Raw genomic sequence first — 26856 nt, 5'->3', positions numbered from 1 at the left:
GCCAGGAGATCCCCAAGCGAGTTGACATAACGGAGTGTGCTGGGGAGCTTCAGAAGCAGTGCTTGCCTTGTTCTGCATCCTTCGTATGGAAGGGTTTCTTGTATTTCTGTTTTTGTTGGCCTTTCCCTTGCTGTTGGGGAAGGAAGCGCTGTTGCTGGTAGTCCGAAGACTGGTTGGATCTACCCTGAATGGGGGGGGGGGGGGGTATGTGGATCTTTGCCATCCTGAATGATATTGAGAAAAAGGAGAGTGAGAAGTGGAAGGAGAGGACATACCATATTTAATAAATAATAATAATAATAATAATAATATGTTTTATTTATAGACCGCAATTCCGCAATGATCATAGCGGTGTACAGTAAAAATTGCAATACAATACAAGGTGACAGTTAAAGGAGGGAGAAGTCTCGTCCTTCAGGCTGTCCCTGATGTTGCTGGGTCTGCCTGATCGCTCCCTCTGAGGCCGAGATGACAGATGAAAGAGGGAGGGGCCTCTTCCTTCAGGCTGTCCCTGATGTTGCTGGGTCTGCCTGATCGCTCCCTCTGAGGCCGAGATGACAGATGAAAGAGGGAGGGGCCTCTTCCTTCAGGCTGTCCCTGATGTTGCTGGGTCTGCCTGATCACTCCCTCTGATGCCGAGATGACAGATGAAAGAGGGAGGAGCCTCTTCCTTCAGGCTGACCCTGATGTTGATGGGTCTGCCTGATCGCTCCCTCTGAGGCCGAGATGACAGATGAAAGAGGGAGGAGCCTCTTCCTTCAGGCTGTCCCTGATGTTGCTGGGTCTGCCTGATCGCTCCCTCTGAGGCCGAGATGACAGATGAAAGAGGGAGGGGCCTCTTCCTTCAGGCTGTCCCTGATGTTGCTGGGTCTGCCTGATCGCTCCCTCTGAGGCTGAGATGACAGATGAAAGAGGGAGGGGCCTCTTCCTTCAGGCAGTCCCTGATGTTGCTGGGTCTGCCTGATCGCTCCCTCTGAGGCCGAGATGACAGATGAAAGAGGGAGGGGCCTCTTCCTTCAGGCAGTCCCTGATGTTGCTGGGTCTGCCTGATCACTCCCTCTGAGGCCAAGATGACAGTTGAAAGAGGGAGGAGCCTCTTCCTTCAGGCAGTCCCTGATGTTGCTGGGTCTGCCTGATCACTCCCTTTATGGGCTGTATTCTTCATTTTGTTTTTGAAGTCCAGCTTCTCATCAGTTTCCTTATGGTAGAGGCCCGTGGTGTCGAAGAGGAGCTCTTTGATGGCCTGTTTGGCTTGAGGTGTAAAATCAGAAGACCTTAGCCAGGCGTGGCATCAGAGGGCCAAGGCACCCGAGAGTTGTTGGGAAGCACAGTCAGCCGAGTGTCAGGCCACTGAGATTTGGTGGGAGGCCAGTGCATGAGCTTCTACATGTATGGCCATGGCCGGCCATCTCTTGTCCTCATGGCGTTTTTTATACAAGGGAAGAGCTTTCTCCCAAAACTGCTGTTGGTAGGCAGCCATACAAGCTGAGTAATTTTGGGTCTTAAAGTCCAATACTGCAGAGGCATAAGATTTCCATGCCATGGTGTCAAGCTTACGACCCTCTTTGTCATTGGGGGTCAAAGCTGTCTTTGGGGCCAAGTGAATCTGCAAGGCTTCCACAATTCCCGAATTCAGGCAAGGGTGCTCAAAGAGCCAAGTCTCTTCCAAGGGTGTGATGCGGTAGACATTGTCAAGTTTCTTGGTGGCAGGTTAGGTAATGGACAAAGTAGGCCTAGATATCAATGGTAGGAATGCAATGGAGGTCAGAGTTGGGACCTTGTCCCAAACCCTCTCATCAATGGGATCCAGAGCTTGAGAGTCTGCATGGAGGACTTCAATGTTTATGGCCTTGCCCATCTGGATCATTTGTTCAAAAAAGGAAAAATATCATCTGAAGGAGAGGGGGCCTTGAGAAAGGCGAGGGCCTAAGACTGTTGAGCCGGAGCATAGTCGGAGACGGAGTGGTCCGCAGATTCAGTGGAAGCTGATCTGGTCCTGGTGCAGGACGAGAGGGCCTGAGTGGTTACCGGTACCGGGAACGAGGGGCGCACTTGCAGGGAGACAGCAGAAGCTGACTGTATGGGTCGGACTGGTTCCACTTGGGAAGCCAAGGAGAGTTGAGACCGAAGTGGAATGGACGCAGCAGATGACCTTGGAGGAGGCAAGAGAGGTTCAACAGGTTGAAAGGTTGAAACAAAACAGCCTCCACGGACTTCAGAAGGATCAAGAGGCAAAAAATAAGTGCCTGTGGCTTGATCAAAAACAACATCCCGTCTGGAGGGGTTCAGCAAGGACAGAGGATGTACCATAGTCCTGTTCATCCTTGAAACCAACGACCTCTGAAGTCTGGGACACTGGGTCCGGTATCACCACCTGGGTGAAAGGAGAGGCTTCCTCTTCACCCTCCAAGAGTTGGTAGGGTTCAGACAAGGAATCCAGAAAGGTGTCCGGTTGCGCCTGGGAGTCAGGACGAGGAGACAACTGAGGTTGAGGCGCTGGCTGGGTGCATGGTACTGAGCCCAGTTTGGTGTCAGCAGGCTGGGCGGGCGTGTCGGTACAGGACCAGCAGTCAGAGTCGGACTGTTGGGATGAGTCCTTGGACTTGTCCCGAGATTTATGTTTTCTCTTCTCCAGTTTGGAGTCTGAGGACTTCTTCCTCTTTGGTGAGGATGGGTGGGCAGCCACATCCTGGTCCAAAGACCTCAGTTTTTTCTGGGGTTGACCCAGAGACTTCCGAAGAGGGTTGGCCCTCGGCAGCAGTAGCCTTGGCAGGGACCCCAGAGGCCAAAGATGGGAGCTTTCCCTTGGCGGCCATAGCCTTGACAGAGGCTCTAGAGGTGGAGGGAGGCTTCAAAATTTGCGCGTAGAGCATGGATCTCAGGCGCATCTCCCTATTCTTTCTGGCCTGTGGCGTGAAGGCCATGCAGTGTGGGCCGGAAGGAGTGACGTAGTCTTCACCCAGGCAGAGGCGGCACAAGGAGTGTCCTTCGAGTGCCGGGATGTTTGTTCCACATTCAATGCACTTTTTAAAAGAGTGCACAGAGATCTTTAGACCAAAGCCGAGGGGCGAAGAGAAAGAACTGTCAAGGGGTGCAAGTGTTACCATCAATCATAGTCCAAAACCAAGTCCAAATCATAATCTGAAGAGTAGTCAGAGTCAAATGAAGTCAGAGCAAACGCAGGAAACGAAAGCGAAAGCTAAGGAAGGAGGGATTCTAAGCGAGGTTCCTAAACTGGTCACACGGCAGACAAAAGGAACTGAGAAAGGGCGGGAAGACATCCTATCTATATAGAGGGTGGGCGAAGCTACCGCCAAAAAGTCTTCCCTAGCGATTCGCATAGACCACGAAGAAGAATCAATATTTACCACACATCAAGTTCACAAGAATAGACTCAATGATATTTTCCATCCAATTATACTTCTTACCTTTGCATTCGGAGCTCCTTGGGATCAAAGCACATTCCTCCATCTACAAAACCATCTCCATCATCCCCTGTTCGTTTTTCTCTCCTAGCACTCCGTTTTTCTTCACGACGACATAGTTTCAATAACTGCTTCTCCTCCTCAGACTGGATTGTGACTTGACAGCCATAATTGGGTTTACTGTTTTCTCCTGTAAACTTCCTGCACTTTTCTGCAACAAGAAAAAAAGTATAGCTATCTGTAGATCCCATCTGTTAACTTTATTTAAAGCAAAATTATTGAAGTTCACAGTTTGCGTGGAACACAAAAAATGTGAAGCAATTACAAAAGTAATCTATGGTCATGTACCCCATTTTCTAAAACAAGATCAAAATATTTTAATTGATAAATAAAATGTTAGGCAGGGAAACTCTGCAATAATAGCTTACCTTGCAGGGATTGCATTTTATCATTTGGTCCACAGAAAGATCTCTCTAGAATTGTTGCTCTGTTCTGTAGAAGCTTCTCTATGAGTTCAAATCCTTCTGGTCCTAGCAACTCAAACAACTGGGGAAAGGAGGGGAAAGTAAAAAATACAATTGGCTTAGTATTATAAATGTTTGTGGACACAATATGATTCACAGAAGTTTATTCATTCAGAATTTGTAAGCCCTGAGCAAAAATTCTAAGAGCATGTGGTGCTCCCATAGCTCACTATGACATATGGAAATCCATGTGTGAACATGTTGCTCTGTGCTTCCATAGCTGCCTTTGGGAATGTCTTACTGTGGATCAAGAGCTGATTTTCAGAAGTGAACATTTTCATTAATTTACACAAATAGATTCAATACACAATCAAGCAGCAGGCATGCACTAAGCAGATGGCTTGGACTATCAACATGACAAAACCAATTGCCTATGAAGAATCCATTCCAGAACATGATTCACATACACAAGCCAGTGTTCACATCAATTTTTGGCTAAGCACTGGAGGCTGAGTTTGGATTAAGCCAATTTTTGAATGGTTAAATTATCAATAATGCTTGCTAAAGAATGGCATGAAAATTTATGAAGATCTGTAGACCTGAGAGGCAAGACACACATCCTGCTTTTCAGTACAGTTAATCTCAATCATTTCCATAAGCCACAGAGCTACATGCTCAGTACATTGCAGTACATGCACAAATCCCAGTATGATGCAGGGTTCCTTCTCCATCTACACAAGCTACAAATGCTCAAGTGGTCTGAATGGAAGTATAAATAGGCTTGAACACCCTGAAGGCACTAGATCCCATCTGATTTTGGCAGCCAAGTAGGATCAGCCCTGGTTAGTATTTGGATGAGAGACTGCCAAGAAGTACCATGTGCTGTAGGTAGTATTTCAGAAGAAGGCAATGGCAAAACCACCTCTGAATATTCCTTGTCTAACAAAACACTGTGAAATTCATCGGGTCACCATACGTCAACAAGCAACTTGATGCTATTCCCAGCATAAACCCCCTGACTTTTGCAGAGGAGTGGAGAGCTAAGGAATACAGGGAAACCAAATAAAGTCCTTTAGGGATCATCTGTCATACATACAACTAGCAGGAAAATATCACACTTTTTATTTTTATTATATACCATGCACAGAGGAAGTTCAAAGAAAAATACAGGGCCTCATTCTAAGCAGCTTGCAATGCAAATTTACACAGTAGGAACTAATGGTGAACATAACCAAGGGCATTTATAGGTTGCATGTAACTCTCTTGCAAAAACAGCTTCACTGGCTACTGGTTCGTTTTCAATTCAAAGTGCTGGTCACAACCTATAAAGCCCTATATGGCTTAGAACCAGACTATATGAAAGACAGCATCTCTCCATACAAACCTGCAGGGAAAGGCTTTCTCTCAGTCCCGTCATCATCACAGGCTCACTTAATGAGGACAGAAGAGAGAGCCTTTCCACCCTCTAGAACTCCCTTCCATAGGAGGTTAAGCTGGCCCCCTCCCTGCTTTCCTTTCTCTGGCAAACAGGCTTTCAGCGTAAAAGCAGGGAATCTTCTTATTGGGTGTGTGTGTTTTATTTATTTACATATCTGTATGTCTTTTAAATAAATTTATACTGTTTAATGTGGGGCATTTTGTTTTTACTTTTATATTGTCAAGTTTTTAAATTGATTCTCTTTGGGAGCTGCCTGGGGTCCCACTCTGGGGAAAAGATGGCATACAAATTAAATAAATGAAAATAAATAAACAAAATGGGTGAATATGGGTGAACAAGGTTTCATTTCAATTATACAGGCATCACTGTTTTTCATAAGTTTCTTTAAAAAGCCCTGAGAGAGTAGCAAGAGAATGGCATTTCTAGATGTTCCAGAAGGACATTCCAACCATAATGACAACAAATGAAGAGTAGGAAGACCTCCAAGAGTGCAAGAAATGAACACTTTAAATCTTTCTGGGGTAACATCGGCCCTATACATACTGCCAAAATAAAGTTGCTTCGGGTCACTTTGAAGGCATGTTGTTTAAATAATGTATGCGTCCTAAGAGTCTGGAAGCTGCGCCAAAGCCACATTCCATTCCTTAGGACTGAACCGTGGCTTTGGTGTGGCTTCCAGACTCTTAGGACGCATGCAACATTTAAATAGCATACCTCCAAAGTGACCCGAAGCAGCTTTATTTTGGCCTGTCTGTATGGGGCCATTGTTTCTTAAAACCTGATGATCAGTTTAGCAAAATAAGATTTGACTTTCATAATATGAGAGTTGTCTGAAAAAGAACAATAGGTATTTCTTCCTTTTAAAAAAAATCTATCCCATCTCTGCCCAAGACAAGATACTACATCCTTCCCAAGTCTCCTGTCCTTGCCAGCAAACTTGGAAGTGAAGGGAGCTTTCACTTGCACAGCAGTTTGGAGAAGGCAGAGGGCAGAAGAGACTCCAGGTTTTTTGGGGGGAGGAGTTTCCCCTTCCAATGGCCATATCTCAATGCAAAATAATATATATATATATATATATATATATATATATACTGTATATATATATTATTTTTTAAAGCCTGGCCACATCCAGAAGTCCTCTGCTCATGCCAGGGGACTACAGCTGGCAAAAAAGAAAGAGCAAAGCTGGGCCAGCAAACTAAGCTAATATTTCTTTCTGCTTATAAGTCAAATGAGCTAGATTCTGGCCTAATTCCCACTTACCTTATAGTCCGGTTCCGGATCCGAATTCTTCATTCGGTTCCGGTCCCGACGTGGTATCTTGATTTCAAAAGAAAATGTACAGTTCTCCTAGACTGCTGATTGGGAGATATTTTCTTTGAGAACCATAGTCTCTACTCAAACTGTATGGTGAAGCAGAAATGCATCTTCCACAACTTTAGGTCTCTCACTCTGCATAATGTATTTTCTTTACTATGATTTATAATAACTAACCCACATGCTTTTTTCTCTTTTCACTTAACTTCAACAAAACTCCTTGCAGTGTAAAAACTGCCTGTCAATATACTATTTAAACCTGCCACATTTTACCAGTAAAAACCTTACTCAGTGGGCCCCTGGTATCCGCTGGGGTTGGTTCCAGTATTCCCCCCCCAAAAAATCTATGGATGCTCAAGTCCCATACACTGGCATAGTAAAATTGTACCCGTTATATTAAACGGCAAAATCAAGGCTTCAAACCTTCACAGCCCTCTTTAAGGACACTGCAGCCCCATGAATCACCAGTCTACTGAAAATTAGCCTATTGATAAAGGTCACTCTATATCGCGACGAACAGGATGGGAACATTGAAGATGGAGATGAACTAGATGAGGAAATAAAATAGCCTTCAACACACACACACACACACACACACACACACACACACACACACACACAAACACACACAGAGATGAAATTGCCAAAACACACCAAAGAGGGAAAAGGTCAACCACATCTTCTCAGTCTTTATGAGTTAACAATGATTCTTCAATTAGCAGCCATTTCATAAAAAGCTACAGTTAATGTTGAACTTCCTAGAAGAAGACTAGCCCTCCCTTCAGCCACCATCTTGAAGGGGAGAGAGAGGCAGGCGAACTCCAACTGCCTTCCTAGAAGAAGACTAGCCCTCCCTTCAGCCACCATCTTGAAGGGGAGAGAGAGGCAGGCGAACTCCAACTGCCTTCCTAGAAGAAGACTAGCCCTCCCTTCAGCCACCATCTTGAAGGGGAGAGAGAGGCAGGCTAGGTCCAACAGGCCTGCCTGGAAGAAGCAGAGTCCTCCCTCCGGTCCATCTGCCTTGGTCCAGGCCTCAGAGGGAGAGAAGAATGCTGGACCTGATTCCCTCCCCCCCCCCCTTCACCATTCCCTTCTCCTTTTGTGTCGTGTCTTTTAGATTGTAAGCCTGCGGGCAGGGAACTGTCTGGTTAAAAATAATAATAAATGTAAGCCGCCCTGATAGCCATTAGGGCTGAAGGGCAGGATATAAATACCTAAATAAATAAATAAAAATACCTAAAATAAACTATGCAAGCAGTTACCAATTTCACTGCATGTGCATTAACCGAAAGGAAAAGAGATTAAAACCAATTTAGCTTTCATCACTTAGATTACTATTTGATTTTTGCCCCTATAATAACATGTGCACTCAATTTTGCTATTAATATTATATTTTTGAGTGCTACAATTTTTGAGTAAAGCAAATGTAATTTTAATTATATTACCACCTACCACCACTACTACAAAAATGTTCAAAAACTAAATTAAATCCCAATTTTGTTACAACATTTTCTCCATTTCAAAAGAAACCAATTGATTATGTAGCAAATCAACATCTTTGCCCATGGTCGGACAGAAAGCAGCTGTGATCTGAGTGCTCCAAGGAAAATCTTTGGTTCTCTTTCAGCTTGGAAGAAAAGCAGCAGCTGGAAGGCATCTGGAAATTTTGGATGTCAATTCACTGAATGAGAAATAGCAAGAAGGAAAGGGCAACAGCTAATATTGAGAAACTAAACCTTGGATGCTACTGGAGAGTGATGCGCCAGCAGGCAGTAAGGGTGGGCTAGAGAGCAAGATTTGGAAGCATCTGATCTGTGACAATTAAAATGCAATTTTTCTACATCTGTAAACAACAGCATACACTAGATTTTCATGCATTTTTGAGCTGCAATTCTACATACACACAGAGCTGTGAAGAACAGGCACCTTTTAATTTACCTTCAAAATTTCCCATAATTTTATGTATTCTACATTTAAAGCATGTAAATGGTACAGTATTTTATGATTATGCCATTTCTTTGTTAAGGGATAACATTAGATGAGCCCAGCAGAAAGAGAAATATAGAGGAATAAACCACCTCTTGTAAAGATCATTGCAAAAATGCCTGTGAAGCACTTTGATCATTCAAAAAGTCACTGTTTTGATGGTACATTCTCACCCCATCATGAATCAACATATTCTGCAGTAAAATCAATATGCTGTTAGATAATAACTCAGAAGGTATTTGTCTAGGAAGGTGTCCTGATTCTTCACTGATTTATTTGAAAAAAAATGTGTAATGTATTGGAACTTTACTGAAAAATATAAAGAAAACAGTTTACCCTTTCTTTATTGTTTTCTCCTGAGTCCTAAATATATCAAGTATAACATGAGCTGAAATCTTTCCATCTGTGAAAAACCTTCCTGTGACATATTTTATATTATATTTATATTGGTGAAACACACACACTTCCTAACCATGCATTTTAAGCTTAAAATGTCAAAACTCCCCAGGCGCTTCAGAGGGAAAGGCCATCATAAAAATACAACTAAAAGAAACACCAATGCAGAGGAAAAAGAGGGAAAAAACATCCAGTCTCTCAAATTGTCTAAAAAGTCACTACTCCATTAATCCTGTATGACCAAGAAGGTAATAGTTTTAAAATAATGGGTTGGTCAATGAGCAGTATTCTTCCACTGATAGATGTGCATTGAGGGTTTCATCAGTGGAGGTGAAAGACGTTTTTATCAATTCATCCTCCTTCACCCCTTTCAACAGCCCTTGTCCAACCTCCCATACTGGTCAGACACAGATGTCCCAAAAAATAAATAAATAAAAAATAAAAATAAAAAAACCAGGGGAACCAACACACACTTCTGTCAGTGGAGAGATACCATTAGGCATTACCAACTATTCAAAAATTTTTATGAAAGAAGAAGTCCAAGTATCAGTATCTTACAATCAGCTAGACTAAACAACCTGTTTGCCACTCTGGTCAATCAGGTTGCATCTGCACTGCAGTATGACACCACTTTAACTGCCAAGGTTCAATGTTAAGCCTCAGACATTACTGGGAAAGTAGGACAGGTGCTCACTAGCCTTCACTATTCTTTCTCCAGCAACTGGTATTCAGAATCATGCTGTATCACATTATAGAAACAACTTAGAGCCATCATGACTAGGAGCAATCTTTACCCTCTGTAAATTTCCCTGCCCAACATAACTCCTATACTAGCACCTTAACTTCTGAACTAAATTAGTACCCATTAGAATGCCTTGTGTGGCAAATTCTACAGTCTAACTATGTGCTATGTCTGGAAGCACATCAAAGTATAATTCTGAAAGCTACTCAAAGGACCTGAACTGCTTATCTATATTATCTGAAACCATGGTTAAAAGAGAGGGTATTCTTTCACAACTTACATTCACAGAGCAGTTTTTTCACTACTTCCAAGACCAGGAACCAATGCCCCATACACTCTGGAAGTAGACCATGAACCTCTAGGCAAAATTGGATCTGTAGCCAGAGAAAGCACTTCCCACAATCAGGTTCTGCACTATCTTCACACTGGAAATCCTCCATATTGATCAATCCTGAGCAGGAATTACTGGGTCTTTCAACCCCAGAAGCTAATGTTTTTGGTATGGTACACCTTCTAATCATTTCCAACTTATGTTAACCCTAAGGCAAATTATCATGGGTTTTTCTTGGAAATATTTATTTGAAGGCAGATTGCCATTGCCTTTCACTGAGGCTGAGACAGCATGACTTGTTCAAGAAGGTCACTCAGTGAGTTTCAATGGCTGATCCCAAAAATGCAGTGATACATTAGCTCCCCATCTGAAGCTATGAATGGGTCAGAAGACTAGGTTGCTAACAAAGGCTTATGGTAATTAAAACATTTATAAGCTACCATAAAAATTCTGACCTTTTAAAGAGGAGGAGGCAGACACAGAGAGAGGAAGAGATAGGAAGGGTCTTAGAGGATTCCCAACTCCCCTTTCTCTCTTTTACTAGTGTTGATGGTTATCACTAGGTTAACCTATGATTCGCAAACTGTGGGGCCACACCCCAGGGAAGTATGAGAGTTGCTCAGGGGTGCACAAAACCTGGAGGCCCTGATTCCCCTCTCCCTTCCCCTTCCTCAAAGTTGCTGAGATAATAATGTACATACAGTAAATGAATGGCTTTTAACAAAGAGTGCATAGACCTGTGGACAAATTGCTGCTTCTCAAAGACTCATTACTCCCCCCCCCCTTTTTTTTTTTAAGGGACTCAGCAAGTGGCTCTATAACAGATGTAATTATTTGTCCATGTAACTCAGTATTGTCTACTCTGACCTTGGCAACAACTCTTTGAGAAAGAAAGACTGAGTTTACTCTGCAGCTGCTTGCTAACTGAGCCTCTTAACTAGCAATGCCAGCTGGCAAACCAGGGATGATCAGCATGTAAAGTGTGAACTTTACCACAGCCTATGGTTCCTCCTCAGGACTTTTCTAATTCCATCAGTGCTACATTTAACTCTGCTTAGCTACTGACACAATTTCTCTGTTCCGTTCAGATAACAAATGAGACTAGCTTACTCAATTAGAGATCTGGTCCACAAAAGGTCAGCTTCCCACTTAATGCCATTTAAGTTCCAATTCTGGGCAGGATGGCAGCCATTGTTATTAAAACTATATTTTACTGCAATGGCATCTTAACCTTACAAGTCAAGACCCTGTTATTCTAGGCAACACACAGATATATAACAAGGGTGTTCTCTGCCAAGTCAAGCTTAGAATTACTACAAAGGGCATGCAGAAACAGTAGGGTACATAAACTAAATCATGGGGAAACAATTAAACAACATCACACTAAGAGAAATTCTTAAAGCATGTTGTCTCCCAGCATGAACTAAAAATTGGGGCAGTAGAGAGAGGAATATGAAGAATTCACCTTCAGCAATTCAAGGTGAGTCAGCAAGCACTACCTGGGAACTTTACTGTGTGTCAACCCACCTGAAAAGACCTAAAAGAGTTTGTGCTTATAGCTGTGAAGAACAGGAAACCAATGGAGGATTTGCTAAAGATCATACTGTACAGTTAGAACAATACCTTTAGGAAGTGCACTGAACAAGATGGGATCCACCAAAGACAATTATTTTGAACAGCTATAGCATCAAAGATGACTTTAACTAATAAGAAAAAAGACAAGAGGAGACCCAGTCCTTTTCAACAGGTACTAAACAGAATTTCTCCTCACAACAGAAGTGCAAGATTCAGGCAATGGTTTGAACCATGCACCAGTGTGAAATATTACAGGCACAAGTCTCTGCAACCTTGAGCACCTCAGGCATAATCTTTCATAATGCTGTCTTCATGCTTATTAGGTATAAACCATGGGTCTTGCTTTGAAATAAACTGTGGCTTGTTATGTAGATCAGATTAATCTGATCTGAGGATGGGTCGTTTTAGCAGCTGACTACAGTATTTTGAACCATGTTTCTCAGTTTGTACACAGCGACAAGCCAGGAGCCACAGAAAACTGAATTGAATCATGGTTTATTCTTTTTCCCAGCCGTGTCCCACAATCACATGTCACCTTTCACAAAAGGATTTTAAAACAAACAAACAAAAAATGCAGGCACAAATGCTGCAATCCGACTCATAAAAAGGGATCAGAGGGGTGAACTTAGCTTGGGGATATTTCAGGGAGAGAATGCAAGAAAGTGCAGTTTTAAAGCCTCTCCTCCCTATCATAAAGTGTTCTGAGAGAGAGAAATCTTACCACCTCTATGGCTGCATTTTGTTAAATGCAAACTCAGCAGGCAAAGGCTACATAGCACATTTTGCTTGGTCCCAGGGGAAGATGGCAATCGAGATTTTAAATGAATTTTTTTATTGAAAACCAACTTCTTAACTGTATAGTTAAAGGCTATCAAAAGAAGGTATGGTAACATGCTTGTTACTGGGAAATGGAGCAAAGGAAGGAATAAGGTGGTGAGCCTATACTGCCATATATATAGTTTTAAAAGGTGCAACAGGTTCAAAGTCAGTCAAGATTCATATTTGCTCCCCCGCCCCCCCCCCCCCCTATCTTCAAGAGATATCCAATTATTTATGAGAATTAGAAAGGAAATGCTAGCAGGAAAAACATATTGACTCAGTTGGCCTTTGGCATTTAAACTGATCTAGAAATATACTGCAGTTTGTTTGAATTAGTTGTATGGTTTTCATGATATCTCACAACTCTTGTTTTTATATGTTTACTTTATATGTTGCTATACAGTGGTACCCCGGGATACGAATTGACCGCGTTACGAAATTTCCGGGGTACGAAAAAGTTAGATTTAAAAAAACTGTTCCGGGTAACGAAAGATTTTTCGGGTTACGAAAATCATTTCGGCGCGTTTCGGCGCGAAATTCAAATCGGAAGCGCGGCTAGCGGCTTTTCAGCGGCTTTCCAGCGCCTTTTCGGGTTGCGAAATGTATCGGGTTACGAACGGCGCCGCGGAACGAATTAAATTCATAACCCGAGGTAGCACTGTATTTCATTATTTCTACTAGCCATCTTGAACACTATTTGGTGGACAGGTGGGATACAAAACCGAACCAGCAAATACATAAGTACATTGAAGGCAGAAGCCAAAAGCATGTGAACCAAAGTCCATTTGAACAATAGAACCTCAATCCTTTCTTCTCCTCTCAGTATACTCCCTTTGAACTCTGCTCCAACTGATTCTTCAATCTTCTTGAGCAGATTTTTCAGGGGCACAAGAGTTAACCATCCCCACAGGTATTAGTAACAGATATGTCAGGTTGAGCTATGCACTGGATTTCACTCAATTTGTTCTTGTCATCAACTTATACCTGCCCTTACTTTCTTCTGCCAAATTCTCCAAAAGAGAAGAAGGGTTTATTTTCTTCCATCCTTGCCTTTGTTGATGTTGCCATCATATTCTGCAAAACTCCAAACACTGCAGGTAAACCAGACCAGCGAAGCAACAAGAAACTACTACTTGTTCATTCCATGTAGAATCGAGGTAGAAAGGAGTGACTGTTTCTCACATATAAGCCAGGCTTTTTCTGTAAGCACAGACATGCTTGCAACATGGGAGAGAAACACTTGCTACTGGGAAATAGGCAAATGGATTTATGGCATCCTGATCCATATCTTTCCACAAAATAAACCACCTCGAAGAAACATTTGTGGACTGCCATATAGTAGAGGAGAAACAAAACCAATTAATTCTGGACAGTGAAAAGGGTTTTTTAGCTTCACTTCCTAGCAAATGCATCACTACCTTCAAATTATAATCATCTTCTGGCCTGAGAGGGAGTGACCAGGCAGGCCCAGCTCCATCAAGGCTAGCCTGAAGAAAGAGGCTCCTCCCTCCATAACTGTCATCTTCCAGCCTGTGAGGGAGTTGACCAGGCAGGCCCAGCTCCATCAGGGCTAGCCTGAAGGAAGAGGCTCCTCCCTCCTTAACTGTCATCTTCTGGCCTGAGAGAGAGTGACCAGGCAGGCCCAGCTCCATCAGGGCTAGCCTAAAGGAAGAGACTCCGCCCTCCATAACTGTCATTCTCTGGCCTACAAGGGAGTGACCAGGCAAGCCCAGCTCCATCAAGGCTAGCCTGAAGAAAGAGGGTCCTCCTTCCATAACTGTCATCTTCTGGCCTGAGAGGGAGTGACCAGGCAGACCCAGCTCCATAAAGGCTAGCCTGAAGAAGAGCCCTCCCTCCAGTCCATCTACCTTGGTCCAGGCCTCAGAGGGAGAGAAGAACCACTGGACCTCATCCCCTTTCCCACCACCATTCCCTTCTCCTTTTGTGTCGTGTGTTTTAGAGTGTAAGCCTGAGGGCAGGGAACCGTCTAATTAAAAATAATAATTGTAAGCCGCTCTGATAGCCTTTAGGGCTGAAGGGCGGGGTATAAATACCATAATAAATAATGGTTTGCATCCTGTCAGTAATAATGATGTCATAAACCCAAGCTACAGCTTCACCATTATATGAATTCACCTTTATGGTTGTGGCACTGTTGCAAAGACAAACTACCCCAAAACCATGCTGCTTGTAGCATCACATCTCAGAAATTCATACATTGACGCAGTTATAGCTTTTAAGGTAGGTTTTTGGTGAGTAGCATAATGAGTCTTAGCAATGTTGTTATAGCTACAGTACATCTCCCAATGCAGGATCTCGGCCTAGTTCTTTAATGTACATGCATGCACACACACACACACAGCAAATGGTGACTTCTGCTTCTAATAATTCAAAGTTTGGTTCCTCGCTAAACATGACGCTATGGGTTTGATACCACACTTTGAGCCTCATCCTTCTGCACTGGGAATTTCATAAACCATCTTGTGCTTTCAACCATCTAATCTTTTTTATTATCTTGAGAAATAGAATGTTCTCCTACCAGTTTCCCCCTCAATCCTCAATTTCATTTGTTCTTCTCTGAAAAAAAGGATGGTCACATTTCCTTCTAAAGTCACCTTTGTACTTTGCCACATTCTGAGTTTCATCTAAAAGTAGCAAAAGAACTACAGCACACAATTTTTCTGCAAAGGAACCTTATAAGAGTAAAATCCCAGACTGCCCTCTCTTGTGCAATGAGCCAAAATGGGATATGCAATGAGAATAACAAATTCAAGATCACTTTCAGTGTGGGATCACTCTCCCCATATCTATGCATTATATTCACATTTTCTATTGGTTCAAAATGTCATTTGGTTTGTATTCAAAACAGAAGAGGACCAAGTCTCATTACTGCGTTCCTAACAAGAACTGCTGCACTGCCACTCCAATTACCCTTAGATTGTCCCGACACTACAGGGTGATTTTAAAAACATGATGCAAAAAGAAAGCCATTCTTATTCAGTTTTGCGTCATTGTTTTCGACATATCCTGTATTTTCCACATAAATTGTGTAGAACAGTACTTTGAAAAGCAACAAGATATTTTTTCACAGAGTTGATTCCTATTCCATTTTTCCCAGTTTCCAAAGGGTCTTGTGGCCCTCAGAAGACATATGTGGGGTTCACAGATACTGCAAAAGGGTGTGAGCAGAAAAGCACTACTGTGTGAATAGCTTCTAGTTTAGGAAACTCTGGATGTAAGCCATTGTTACTAAAGCTTCATGAATGCTGTGAACATTTGTCAGTATCCTACCTCATTCTGTAGCTCATCACCACTTTTATGTGAAGCAAGCATCTCATATAATGTACAGCAAAGATGCTCCACTGTTGGCCCACCGGGAGTTCCCTTTAGTGATTCATTCAGGTACTTTCCAACCTCACACCACAGAAAAGAATCATCCACTTTCTCCAAAGAATTGAAGCCGCCGCCTTCATCATAGCAATTTGGGAACTGTTCCAAATGGTTATTCAGCAATTTCTTGTAATCCAAGCTTATAACCTTCTGCTCATCCATGTCACCATTTATTGGTAGTTCTTCAAAGTAATCCAAGTCATGCATGTCAAACGAAAATGCTATGTTTTTGCCGAAGCCCACTTTCCTGTCATTTCCACTTTGCTCTTCTGGCATCTGCAGAAGGGCAGAGAGCTGTTCTTCAGTAAAGTGAGAAACAATCCGGGCAGTGGCATTGCAGGCTGCAGTTGCAGAAGATGATGGAAAGGGCCCAAACATCTGCTTGATTGCTTTGCTCTCCTCATGGCCAACATAATCTTTTGTGTGAAATATTTTGAAAAGGAAAACAGCACCACTTTCAATTGCTTCTTGTCCATTCTCGGATCCCACTGTGCGTGAAACAAAACCAGAGAATATGAAACTCAGGATTTTATGCAACTTCACCTATCCATACTAAACAAGTATACTAAACATGCTGATAGCTTTTAGTTACAGAGGCATTTGAACCACCTCTCTCTACTAGAGCCATACTTGGATCTGGTAATCCATTAAAAGAGAGGTCAAGAAACTATAAGCCTATGGATGTAGCTAGACTTCAATTGCCATCAGCCTTAGTCAGCACAAAGGTGAGCCATGATGAGACTTGCAATTCAGCAATGTGCAGGGGAGCACATGTTCACTATCTCCAAATTAAAGGAAAACAAAATAAGAACATAATCTTAAGAATAAACTGTCTCCAAGAGCTGCAATAAAGTTAACAAAGAGATTCACTTTCCTTAAGTCAGTTCATACATGCTGCTGTCAAAGGAAACAAATTATGACTGCCAGCATGTGCGGGATGGATTTATCATTTTGTAGTAGTTTGCTTCTTTCCCACCCTTATTTCTTTTCTTTCTTTTTTTTTTCTTTCTTTGGGGGGAGGAGGGGGGAAGCACCCTGGATGCAGTGAACCAATCATAATCATCTCCTTATTCTGCTTGGAAATGTAGCAACTGGGGAAGGAAAGCAAAATTAGGACACTGCTCTCCAAAGAGGAATTCTGGCCCCCAATGAAATTTTGTTTCAGTTTCCAAATTTCTAGTATTGGAGAATGAGACACTGAATATCACCCAAACCTAGTACTCATATTTGCTGGTGTTCACATTCCTTTCACAATATTGCTTGCTCCTTTTCTCTGGATGCCTAAATAGTGTTTCATAATGCTCAACAGTGTTGGAATTTTTTTTTTTTTTTTTGCATTTTCTTTCTCCCTCCTTAGATAAATAGGGACTTCCTGCATGCATATTCCTCTCTCGCATTCAAACTAACCATGTGACCTAGGTCACTCCCCCTTTAGGACTAAAAAGATTCTCTCTCAAATTTTCAACTGAACTGTTGGTCTTCCATCTTCCTCCTCTTTCAATTTTCTTTGGAAAGATGTTGAGATAAAGGCCCGGTACAGACCACCTAAAATGGGCGGCCTGCCGGCACATGGTTTTGCTCCACAGGGAAGCCACAGCCTCCAGACTGCAGGACTTCCCCGCAGAACAAAAAGAACCCCCCAAAAGCGGGTTCTTCTTGCAGCGCCATAATGATGCTGCAAGGCGCCAATGGCGCATTGGCGACGTCATTATGGTGCCACGACATGCAGACGCTAGGCATTTGTCGCATCAAAATGGTGGCGCCCATCTGTACAGGGCGCTGCCATTTTGACGTACGAAGACGTGCTAGGGTTGCGGGACGCCTGTAAGAGACGCCCCGATGCAAACCTGGCACGTCACCTGGACGTGCTATGCTGCCGATCTGTACCGGGTCAAAGATTCTTTTTTATCTGAACTATTCACTAGCTAGATTAGGATATAGCATTTATGTAAATATAGATTAAATCCATTAGTAAACTTTTTTAAAAAACTACAATGCAAAAGAGGATTAGTGTCTGCTAATTGGTGATCACTGTTTGCTGGGAAAGCCCCTGACCCTGAGTGGTTTCTCATTTGCATTTGCTGCGTCCTGGTTTTAGTGTCCTTCACATATTTTTGCATATCCTCCTACCCTGAGGAGGCCATCAACAACAGAACAATACACAGATTAACATGGGAATCACTCCTCCTCACCCAGGGTCACACCATATATATCTACCCACTCTCTTCCAGGTTCGCATTCTCTGAAGATGCCAGCCACTGATGCTGGCAAAACATCAGGAAGAAACTCTTCTAGAACATGGCCACATAGCCCGAAAAACCCACAAAAAACTATAGAGATTATGTATTTAGTACTTTGGCTTATTACATTTGATGATACCTTCTTCAGCAACTAAATTTTTGTAAAATCACTTACCATTAAAAATCATCAATCTACTTGGCAATTATTAAATGACTATTAACCCAATATTGAATTATTTTTCACCATCATGTACACAATGTGTTCAAGGTGACAGTAGGATGCAGCTCATGATCATAAATACAAATCTGTATGATCAGAGTTTGGAAAAGTTATTTGTGGACTACAACTAACAGAATTCCACAGCCAACATGCTGGATGAGGGATGCTGGGGGAAGTAGTCCAAAAATATTTTCCATGTTATATGTATATACTGAAATTTTTTACAAAGCTTTTTAGCAAGTATGATATTGGCAAAACTTAGTGATGTCTTCAAACCTAAGTAAGAAAAAGTATTCCCACAGTTTGTCCAAACCTTAATAAAAATGTATTCGCAAAAACATTAATAACATGAGAAGTGTTTTTCCTTCCAACTACTGTACCATTAAGTTTTTTGTTTTGTTTTACACAAAACTGATTTACAACATAGGGCCACTCTGTACAGTTATTAAGCTAATTCTAATTTACCACTTACCTATTTGTTTGGCAGCTTGTAGTATTGTCTTTAAATCTCCATGTAGAGACTGTTGGTTTTCCTTATCTGAATTTTTATCAATAAAGTTGATTAATTTCTTCCAGATAAGACCAGAATTTGATAGATCTTCATGTAACTTGGATCTTTTATCCTGAAGATAAACATTGTAGTCAGATGCACAACAAAAAGAAGGGACACATGTTTTAAAACTACACTGAATTTTACCTGTTACATTATCTAGTAGATTAAAAAGAAACTGTTACAATGAGGAGAGAAGACAGTGTTTAGAATGTTTACTTGTAGTTGACAGCTAAAAATCCATCTACAGATCTGTCTTTATTGTTACTCAAAAAAAAAAAAAAAAAGACATATGGCTTATCTACATTGACAAATTACCCCAAATTACCCCCAAACTTGCTGTGTCCTGTTTTCATGATGCAGGGCAAAACCCCTGACCAGGTGTGAACTGTCTTCATGAAACCCATATCTGATTCAGGGCTTCCTCCCCCTAACCTACATTTAACTAACTCACTTTTTGTTGCTGGTATTCAGCTCTCTTCACAGTGATGATGGTGGCTGCCTTTACTCACTGTCCCTTTGGGTACAGGTCATGCTGAGGTCAGAATCAGGTACCCAGAGTAAATAACATGGCCGGTTGCCTCGTTCTGACCTCAGCAGTGGCATTAGGCAATGAATGGGGATGGTATAGGAAGGCAGCCACCTGTCATTCACTGCAAGAAAAACCCATAGCGAAAAAGAGCGGGTAACGGAATTCAGGGCCAGAATATTCTGAGGGCACCCTGGAATATTCTGCCAAGTGAATATAAACCCACAGACTTTAGTGAGTCCAGTTGCCAATTTCAGACTACTGAATCCCATCAGAGACAATAAAATTCAGCAGCATGCACCACTCAGAAGTGGGGGGAACCATTCCGGGGTTGCTGAAAACAGCCACTAAAAAAGGATTTGGGAAGCATGACTCTACTCTAAATTTAAACATGTATCCTGGAGCTCTTTAGTTTCAGCATTTAAATATGGCATGCTTTATCATTTCACCACCACTATTTGGCAGTCGCTCCAGGATCTACAAAAACAAGAGGGGCATGTACCACTAGGCTGCACACTGCCCATTCCTGGTTTACAACTAACACAAGAAAATGTCTTTAAGCTCACTTATCCCTGCAACAAAATGCACTTTTGCCCTTTAACTTTTACAAGATCTTAACAGAAATGTGTGCAGCAAGACATAGTAAAGAAGGCAGCTTTAAGAATACTAAGTGAGAAAATTGGAGGAACTGTATATGTGCCTACTCAGAAGTAAGCTGTAGTTACAGCAATATAACTTATTCCCAAGTGAAGCGGATGTAGAACTACAGCCTACAAGATGGAAGAACAAGGTACTACAAGGTACTTATAGTGTTGCTACCACCACCATGTAATGCAAATGACTCAGAAAAGGCAAAAATATCAGTAAAATGCCTTCTGTTATGTAACATGACACAAGGACTCTCCTTAAAGATCAAGTCCTGCAACTTATATCTGAAAACATGATACTGATTCTATAATTAAAATGCTTGATTCAGGTCACAGAGTTGTCTACAATTTGACCTATGGCCATCTGTTTCTAAACTCCTTGCATACAACAATTTTCAGAACTTGTTAGTCATCTTCTATTTAAATATGCTGTCTCAAGAAATATTCTTACTTCTTCCCAGTCTAATCTCACTCTCTGCCCAAACCATTTCTACTTCAGAAGAAAGTGAAACACAGCTGACCTATCATTTACAAATCATGTCTCCCACCCACCCACCCACCCCTGCCCCACAGTCCATGTTCCAATGGTGAGTTCTTTTTAACATTCTTTCACAATGCCACTTATCATTCCACCACTCACAGACCCTTCTTGGAATTCTTTCAATTGTTCACAAGGATGAAATAAGCCAAAGAATACACACAAACGTAGAAGTCCATTTGTCTTATTCCCTTTGCTATCTGTGTTCTATACCAGTAAGAATAAAGGACATTGCAATGGCAGCTACAGTAGAAGAACTGTACATCCAGATTATTATTAAATGTAACTAGTACTGCAACTCCTTTTTGACATCCATCAAGAGTTTATTTAAGAAAAAATGCATTAAAGTGCTGTACAGAACGTTCCTTCAATTTATGCTATATTAGTTGTTGCTGATGCTTGTTTCAAAGAATGGATTCTCTTTTAATGGTTCATTTAGCTGTATAAGTGCACTATTTCAAATGACATGGGAAGAAAGGGCCAAATTGCTCATCTAGTTACAGTGATGAAAAACTGAAATAAAAGTAAAGGCAGAAGTGTTACTCTACGCTTATACTGACATGATGGAAATCAGAATCTGCCTGAAGTGCCTGGGTAGATGTAGGCGTAGATGGCATCTCAGTATCAAATTGCCAGATACCAATTTGTTTCTTTTCAATTTACTGTGAAGAGAAAGATGGGATTGGCTGGCAATGACTTTTTTTTTTAAGTTGCAGGACTATTTATGCTACTTTGCCTCTTGTTTCAAGAGTGTTTTCTACTGATTAAATTTTTTCAGGGTTTTTGTCCACAAAGATTAGTAGCTCAATCTCTGCACCCATTTTAAAAAAGGATAATAAAAGACCCATCATTCCTTCACGTCCTCCAAATCAGTAATAAGACCAATAGGAAAGCATGAAATGAAGTAAAAACCTGATCTACCAATAATCAAATTTATATCAGTAATCTGTGGTGAAGCAGAAGATAATATTGTTCACAGAATATTGATAATGTAATAACTATGAGGAGAGGACCAGTTTTTTACAGTTACTGGCTAAACATTCACAGGTGGTAGGCTACAATCATTCCACAGAATGTTACTTTCAGATATGCCCACTATAGCCAGCAATGGTAAACCAGAGGGAAAGTATTATGTGTTTCATTACATTGTTTTCTCAAATTATAGACTTTGCACTACCATAACCTTTCTCAGAGCACAAATCTTTCCAGTGTGAATTCTATGTAAAAAAAGAAAGGGGGAAGGGAAAAATGCAAGAAATGTAGTCTGTGACATTGTTGTTGACAAAATTACTGAATATTTTAAATAAACCAAGACATTAAAATATTCCTCCAACATTTAAATTTAATTCTGATATGTTACCGTTAAATCAGCAGATTCTTCACTATAATCATCTTGTTTAGTGACATTTGAAAAGGAGCGCAGTGCTCCTGTTAGGCGAGGAAGGGCCATTTATTTCCCATTCAGCGATCCATATGATGAGAGACTACATTCATCTTCAGTATGCAACCTCCTAAAAAGAACAACAAAACCAAAATTAGACTTTGTGCGTGCTTTTGATGAAAAGCACTCTAGTAAAGCAGGCTAATTAGCTTCTTCCTTTCTACATAATTTTAATAAGAAGAACAAAACTCATGTCTAAACTTTAAATTTATTTTTTTAATGACTGGTAAAAATACCCTATGGCGCGTTACAGACTGCCCAAAACGGTTGGTCTTGCGCCGCTACCAGTTGCTGCGTCTGGGAACCGCAGCAGCCAAACCGCGTGGTTCCCAGGCGCAGCAACAAAGAAGCGCTTCTTCCTGCGCCCCAGAAGAGGCGCCACTTCTGGTGTGCGACATCCAGACGCTAAATGTCCACAACGTCAAAATGGCGGCGCCCATCTGTATGCGGCGCTGGCATTTTGACGTAGTCGTTACACGCGAGGGGCAAGGCGTGGCAGGAAGTGCTGCCCCTCGCGCGTAACGCCGGCACCCCATAGGGCCCGTCCGGAACGTGCCTATATTTCTTAGGCATCGGGCTCAAGTTCTTGGGTGACAACAATTTTCAGTACTACCATGTCCTATATCTGTGCCAATTCAGATCTTTAATTTGGACATTATAAGAATACACATTCATTTTTATGAACAAGATTTGTCAATAAAACACACTTTGACCAGGTTTATTTAAGTATCTGCTAGGGCCCCCAAAGTGATGCACTTAAAAAAACCAAACAGATAAAATGTATTCAGATGTAACAGTTCCCTCTGAAACAATGCAGTATAAAGAACCTTGAGTTCAGAGGGCAGTGGCATGGAAGGATGTGGGGTATATATACTTGTGTGACCCTTGGTTGGGAGGAAGTGATTTACATGTTAATATCTGTGTTGGTCTGTTTCCCACAGTTAACTACTGTCTCTTTCGATTGGAAGACAGATACTCCCTGCAGGTATCAACCAATTTCATCATCTGCCTGAAACTATACCTCTCATATGAGCCTCTCTGAGTTTTGAGTTCTATAGAAAATACCTTCTCTTAGGGCTGGAGCAGATGGACAGGGAAAAGCAGCTCAACTTTGTTTTTTCCAAAACTGAGTTGAAACCCCACTGTCTGCACAACCAGCTCCCAAGGCAGATGGAATACATATGGGCAGATCACATGTCATTAAGCCGTACCACTGGGTAATTTTTTGGTGTTGTCTCCCCACCATGCATGCATACCATCACACGAACACACCTCCTGTAACCTCCAAGTACCTCCCATATCTGCCAAGATGCCATCCCACTGCATGGCTGCCCTTTTGATTGCCCACAGTACAGGGCATTGGGGCATCAGTGTGCAAGTCAAACACTGGCAAAGCATAATCATGGAGGCCACCCCTACATGCCCCCTTCACCCCATGCCCCCCTGTTAAGACTGTCTGTTTTGTGTATATTGTAATTACATCCATTGGAGTTCTTGCACTTTCCTAACAGCATGCAGATTCAATTGGGAGTAACCTCCATTAACATCAATGAGTTCTTCTTCCAAATTAGAAGAATTAGAATGGAGAGGACTCTATTGCCACTGTGATCAGGGTGAGACCAGATGCCTTCCTTTTGCAGGACATGCCCCATATTTCAATGTTCTGTCTAGGAGAAATTCCAAAATGCCCTCTATTTTGAGCCTGACCAAGAAGCCCATTTGAGTAAAACCACTTTTGCTGTTCCCCTTCAAGAAATGCATCTACTTTACTTGGCAACCTGTCCTCGCTGCAAAAAGGAAGAAAGGATGGATCCTTCTAAAAAAAAAAACCTCCCCCGGAGCAACAGCAGACAAGATTCACACCCAGAGGGGGAAAGGACAGCAAAAGTGTTAGGCAATGGGCTGCTTTAGGACACAGTGCAAAAGCTGAAAAGGTCCCCCCCCCCACTTAATTTCAGCACAATGGGCAAAGAAAATGAATACACTCATCCCTCCACATTTGCTGCATTTAGGGGGAAAACCGCAAATAACAAAAACACTGTATTTTTCCCTGAAAGAACACCTCTCTAGGAATCTAGGTCCTCCATGCAACTGCCAGACACTGACCATAGAATTGCACTGGAGGAGCTACAAATGCCTCGTGAAGTGTTCTCTCTAGGAATCTCTAAGTCCTTCAGTGCAACTTTTGGTTAAAGATGTCCATAGAGTTAAACTGGAGGTATTAGAGCCAGGCACTTTGTGGGCATAGTCAGGGCTCAGCATCCTGACAATGCTTGCTCTAACTCCGCCCCATGGTGCCATAATGGCACACGCTGCTCGACAGTGCTGTGTCCCAACGACGCAACACCAAAGGGGCGCGATAGAGCCATGCCACCGTGGCTATGGCCCCCCTTGAAGGGCACAAGAAGCAGCTGCTTTTTGTGGCTCCTTTCTGCAACCTCCAGAGGCTGGATCGGGGCCAGAGCATGAGGTTGTCGTAGCCCCAATCCGGCCAGGAAAGGGGCGGCCACCTGCCACCCCTTAGAAGCAGTCTGTATAGCCCCTTAGATATTCCTAGAAAGAACATACTAATAAAATCAGTGAATAACCAAACCCACAAAGGCCAAAGTCAAAAATGTGGAGGGGCAACCGTAAATGTAAATTTAGATTCAGTCAAGGGTTTGTTGCTAATAAAATACAATGTTAAGTCTTTGTCTTCCTCAGAGTTCTATATGTATATTGGAAGCCTACAAGGCGTTTTAATGAAGTTCATCAGAAAAAGCGGTCAGTTCATAATGAAAGTTCAGCTCCTAATAAAATCCAATATCAAATATATATTTATATTAGTGTTTTTGGCTTTTATTTTGTAATGCTGTACATTTTTCTCAGATGTCCTACATTCTGTGCTGCCTTGTGCTTTCTTGTGTTTATGACATCTGGTCACCCTGGTCTTATCTGGATTAAGTTCCAATTTGTTCGCCCTCATCCACTCTATTACTGATGACTTTGTTACATGTCGTTTCTGACTTCTGGCATTTCTGACTCCTGGTGACCCTCAGGAGAAACTACCATGGGGTTTTCTTGGCAGGTTTTGTTCAGAGGTTTGCCATTGCCACCTTCTGGGGCCCAGAGAGCGTGACTTGCCCAAGGTGACCCCATGGGACTAGCACCGTCTTAAAACCAAGGCAGCCTCGATGGATCAGGCTGGGAAAAGAGTGCCAGATCTAGGTGTCACACACACATCTATCAATAAAGATCACCTCCTTCCTACCAGATCAGAAAGGAAGAACTTCTATGAGAAGCATATCCTGCATCTAATCATAAATAACAGTATGGTAGAGTAACTCATGATAGAGTCGCCTTAACATTGTCATAAATCAGAACCCTAAACCATACTTCATGGCTTAAATCCCTCATGAGGAGATACAGGTTCGAAACGCACTGCAGAAAAAAATCCAGTTTGGGACTGCTTTAACTGCCTTGGGCTCAGTGCCAGGGAATCCTGGGAAATGTAGTTTATTGTGGCACCAGAGCTCTCTGAGAGAGAAGGCTAAATGTCTCACAAATGTCTCACGGTAGTTTAGTGAGACGTTTAGCCTTCTCTGTCGAAGTGCCCTGGTGCCACAATAAACTACGATTCCCAGGATTCCCTAGCACTGAGCCCAAGGCAGTTGAAGCGGTCCCAAACTGGATTGTGTCTGCAGTGTGTTTAGGACCAGAGACACTAGTGTGTGTGTGTGTGTGTACATATATGATATGTACATACGTATATAATACAATAATCATCCACTGTATGTGTGTATATGTGTACATATATAATATATACATATGTAATACAGTAACCATCCACTGCGTGTAGTGTGTGTCCATATATAATATGTACTTATGTAATACAATAATCAACTGTGTGTGTATGCATACATGTATAATATGTGCATATGTAAGACAATAACCATCTACTCTATACACGTGTGTGTGTGTGTGTGTGTGTGTGTGTACACACATACATAAAATACAATGATCCAGGCGTAAACGGAGCCTATCAAATGGACTTCTAGGAGTGCTCCCAGCTTCTCTTGCGTCGCGTCCTACATTTCCCCCTGGCCGTCCTCCATTCCGGGTGCCTGCCTGCCTGCCTGCCTGCCTGCTCCTCCTCCGGGACCCTGAGCCCCCCTGAAATCCCTGGGCTTCACCTGCTCGCAAGGGGGCTGCCTCACTCCTCCTGCTCCGCTTCCTCTTCCTGAGAGCGCAGCAGCCACGCTGGACTCAGAGGCAGAGCCGCTCACTATTTGAGACCGAGCCGCTTCCGGGTTCCCTCTCCTTTGCGCAGGCGCGTTCTGCTCCTTCCGCTGCTGGTTTTTGCCGGTTGAGTGCGCGCGCCGGCGCTCGTGAGCAGGCGGTTGCGCGAGACCTTTGGAACGCCAGTGACTTATCCCTTCCCACCCAGCCACGCCCCCCGGCGAGTCCAAGGCTGCTTCTCTTCTTCGCCCCGCCCCCTCTAGCTGGAGAGAAGAACTCTGACTTTCTGTTTCGTTTCTGTGAGGAACGAGAGGAGAAGGGCCCCCTCCCCCCAAAGAAAGCCATAGACTCAGGAAAAGTGTAAACTGACAACGCCGGCGACTGGAGAATAGACTTCCGCGTTATGTTTCACACTCTCTGTGAATGGAAATTGTCACTTGTCATTCTCACAGAGCAAAAGAAATAAAAGTAATTTAAAACAACAACAGAAGGAAATGGCTTTCTTCCACACACACACACCCCAAAAAGAGGGAATAATGTTTAGTTTGGCTGAGCAAAATGCCAAAATAAGCCCTTAATACTGTAAAAGC

General features: G+C 42.5%; 1 protein-coding gene across 1 annotated transcript in view; it reads right to left on the bottom strand.

Moving 5' to 3' along the window:
* ASCC3 (activating signal cointegrator 1 complex subunit 3) overlaps window positions 1–26331 on the bottom strand; it is a 332057-nt gene extending 305726 nt beyond the window's left edge. Inside the window, exons 1-6 of the mRNA XM_089530681.1 lie at window positions 26221–26331; window positions 21968–22118; window positions 18816–18966; window positions 15785–16371; window positions 3854–3971; window positions 3429–3636 (exon numbers count right to left, since the gene is read on the bottom strand). Of these exons, the coding sequence (XP_089386807.1) occupies window positions 3429–3636; window positions 3854–3971; window positions 15785–16371; window positions 18816–18966; window positions 21968–22057 (1154 nt within the window). The 5' untranslated portion in view covers window positions 22058–22118; window positions 26221–26331. The remainder of the gene's footprint in view (window positions 1–3428; window positions 3637–3853; window positions 3972–15784; window positions 16372–18815; window positions 18967–21967; window positions 22119–26220) is intronic.
* Between the last annotated feature and the right edge of the window lie 525 nt (window positions 26332–26856).

Source organism: Sceloporus occidentalis, unplaced genomic scaffold (assembly GCF_023333645.1).
Source record: "Sceloporus occidentalis isolate IW3139 unplaced genomic scaffold, rSceOcc1.0.p SCAF_6, whole genome shotgun sequence".
NCBI lineage: Eukaryota > Metazoa > Chordata > Lepidosauria > Squamata > Phrynosomatidae > Sceloporus > Sceloporus occidentalis.
Note: the sequence above shows the minus strand (reverse complement) of the source record. Positions and strands in the feature narration are given on the sequence as shown.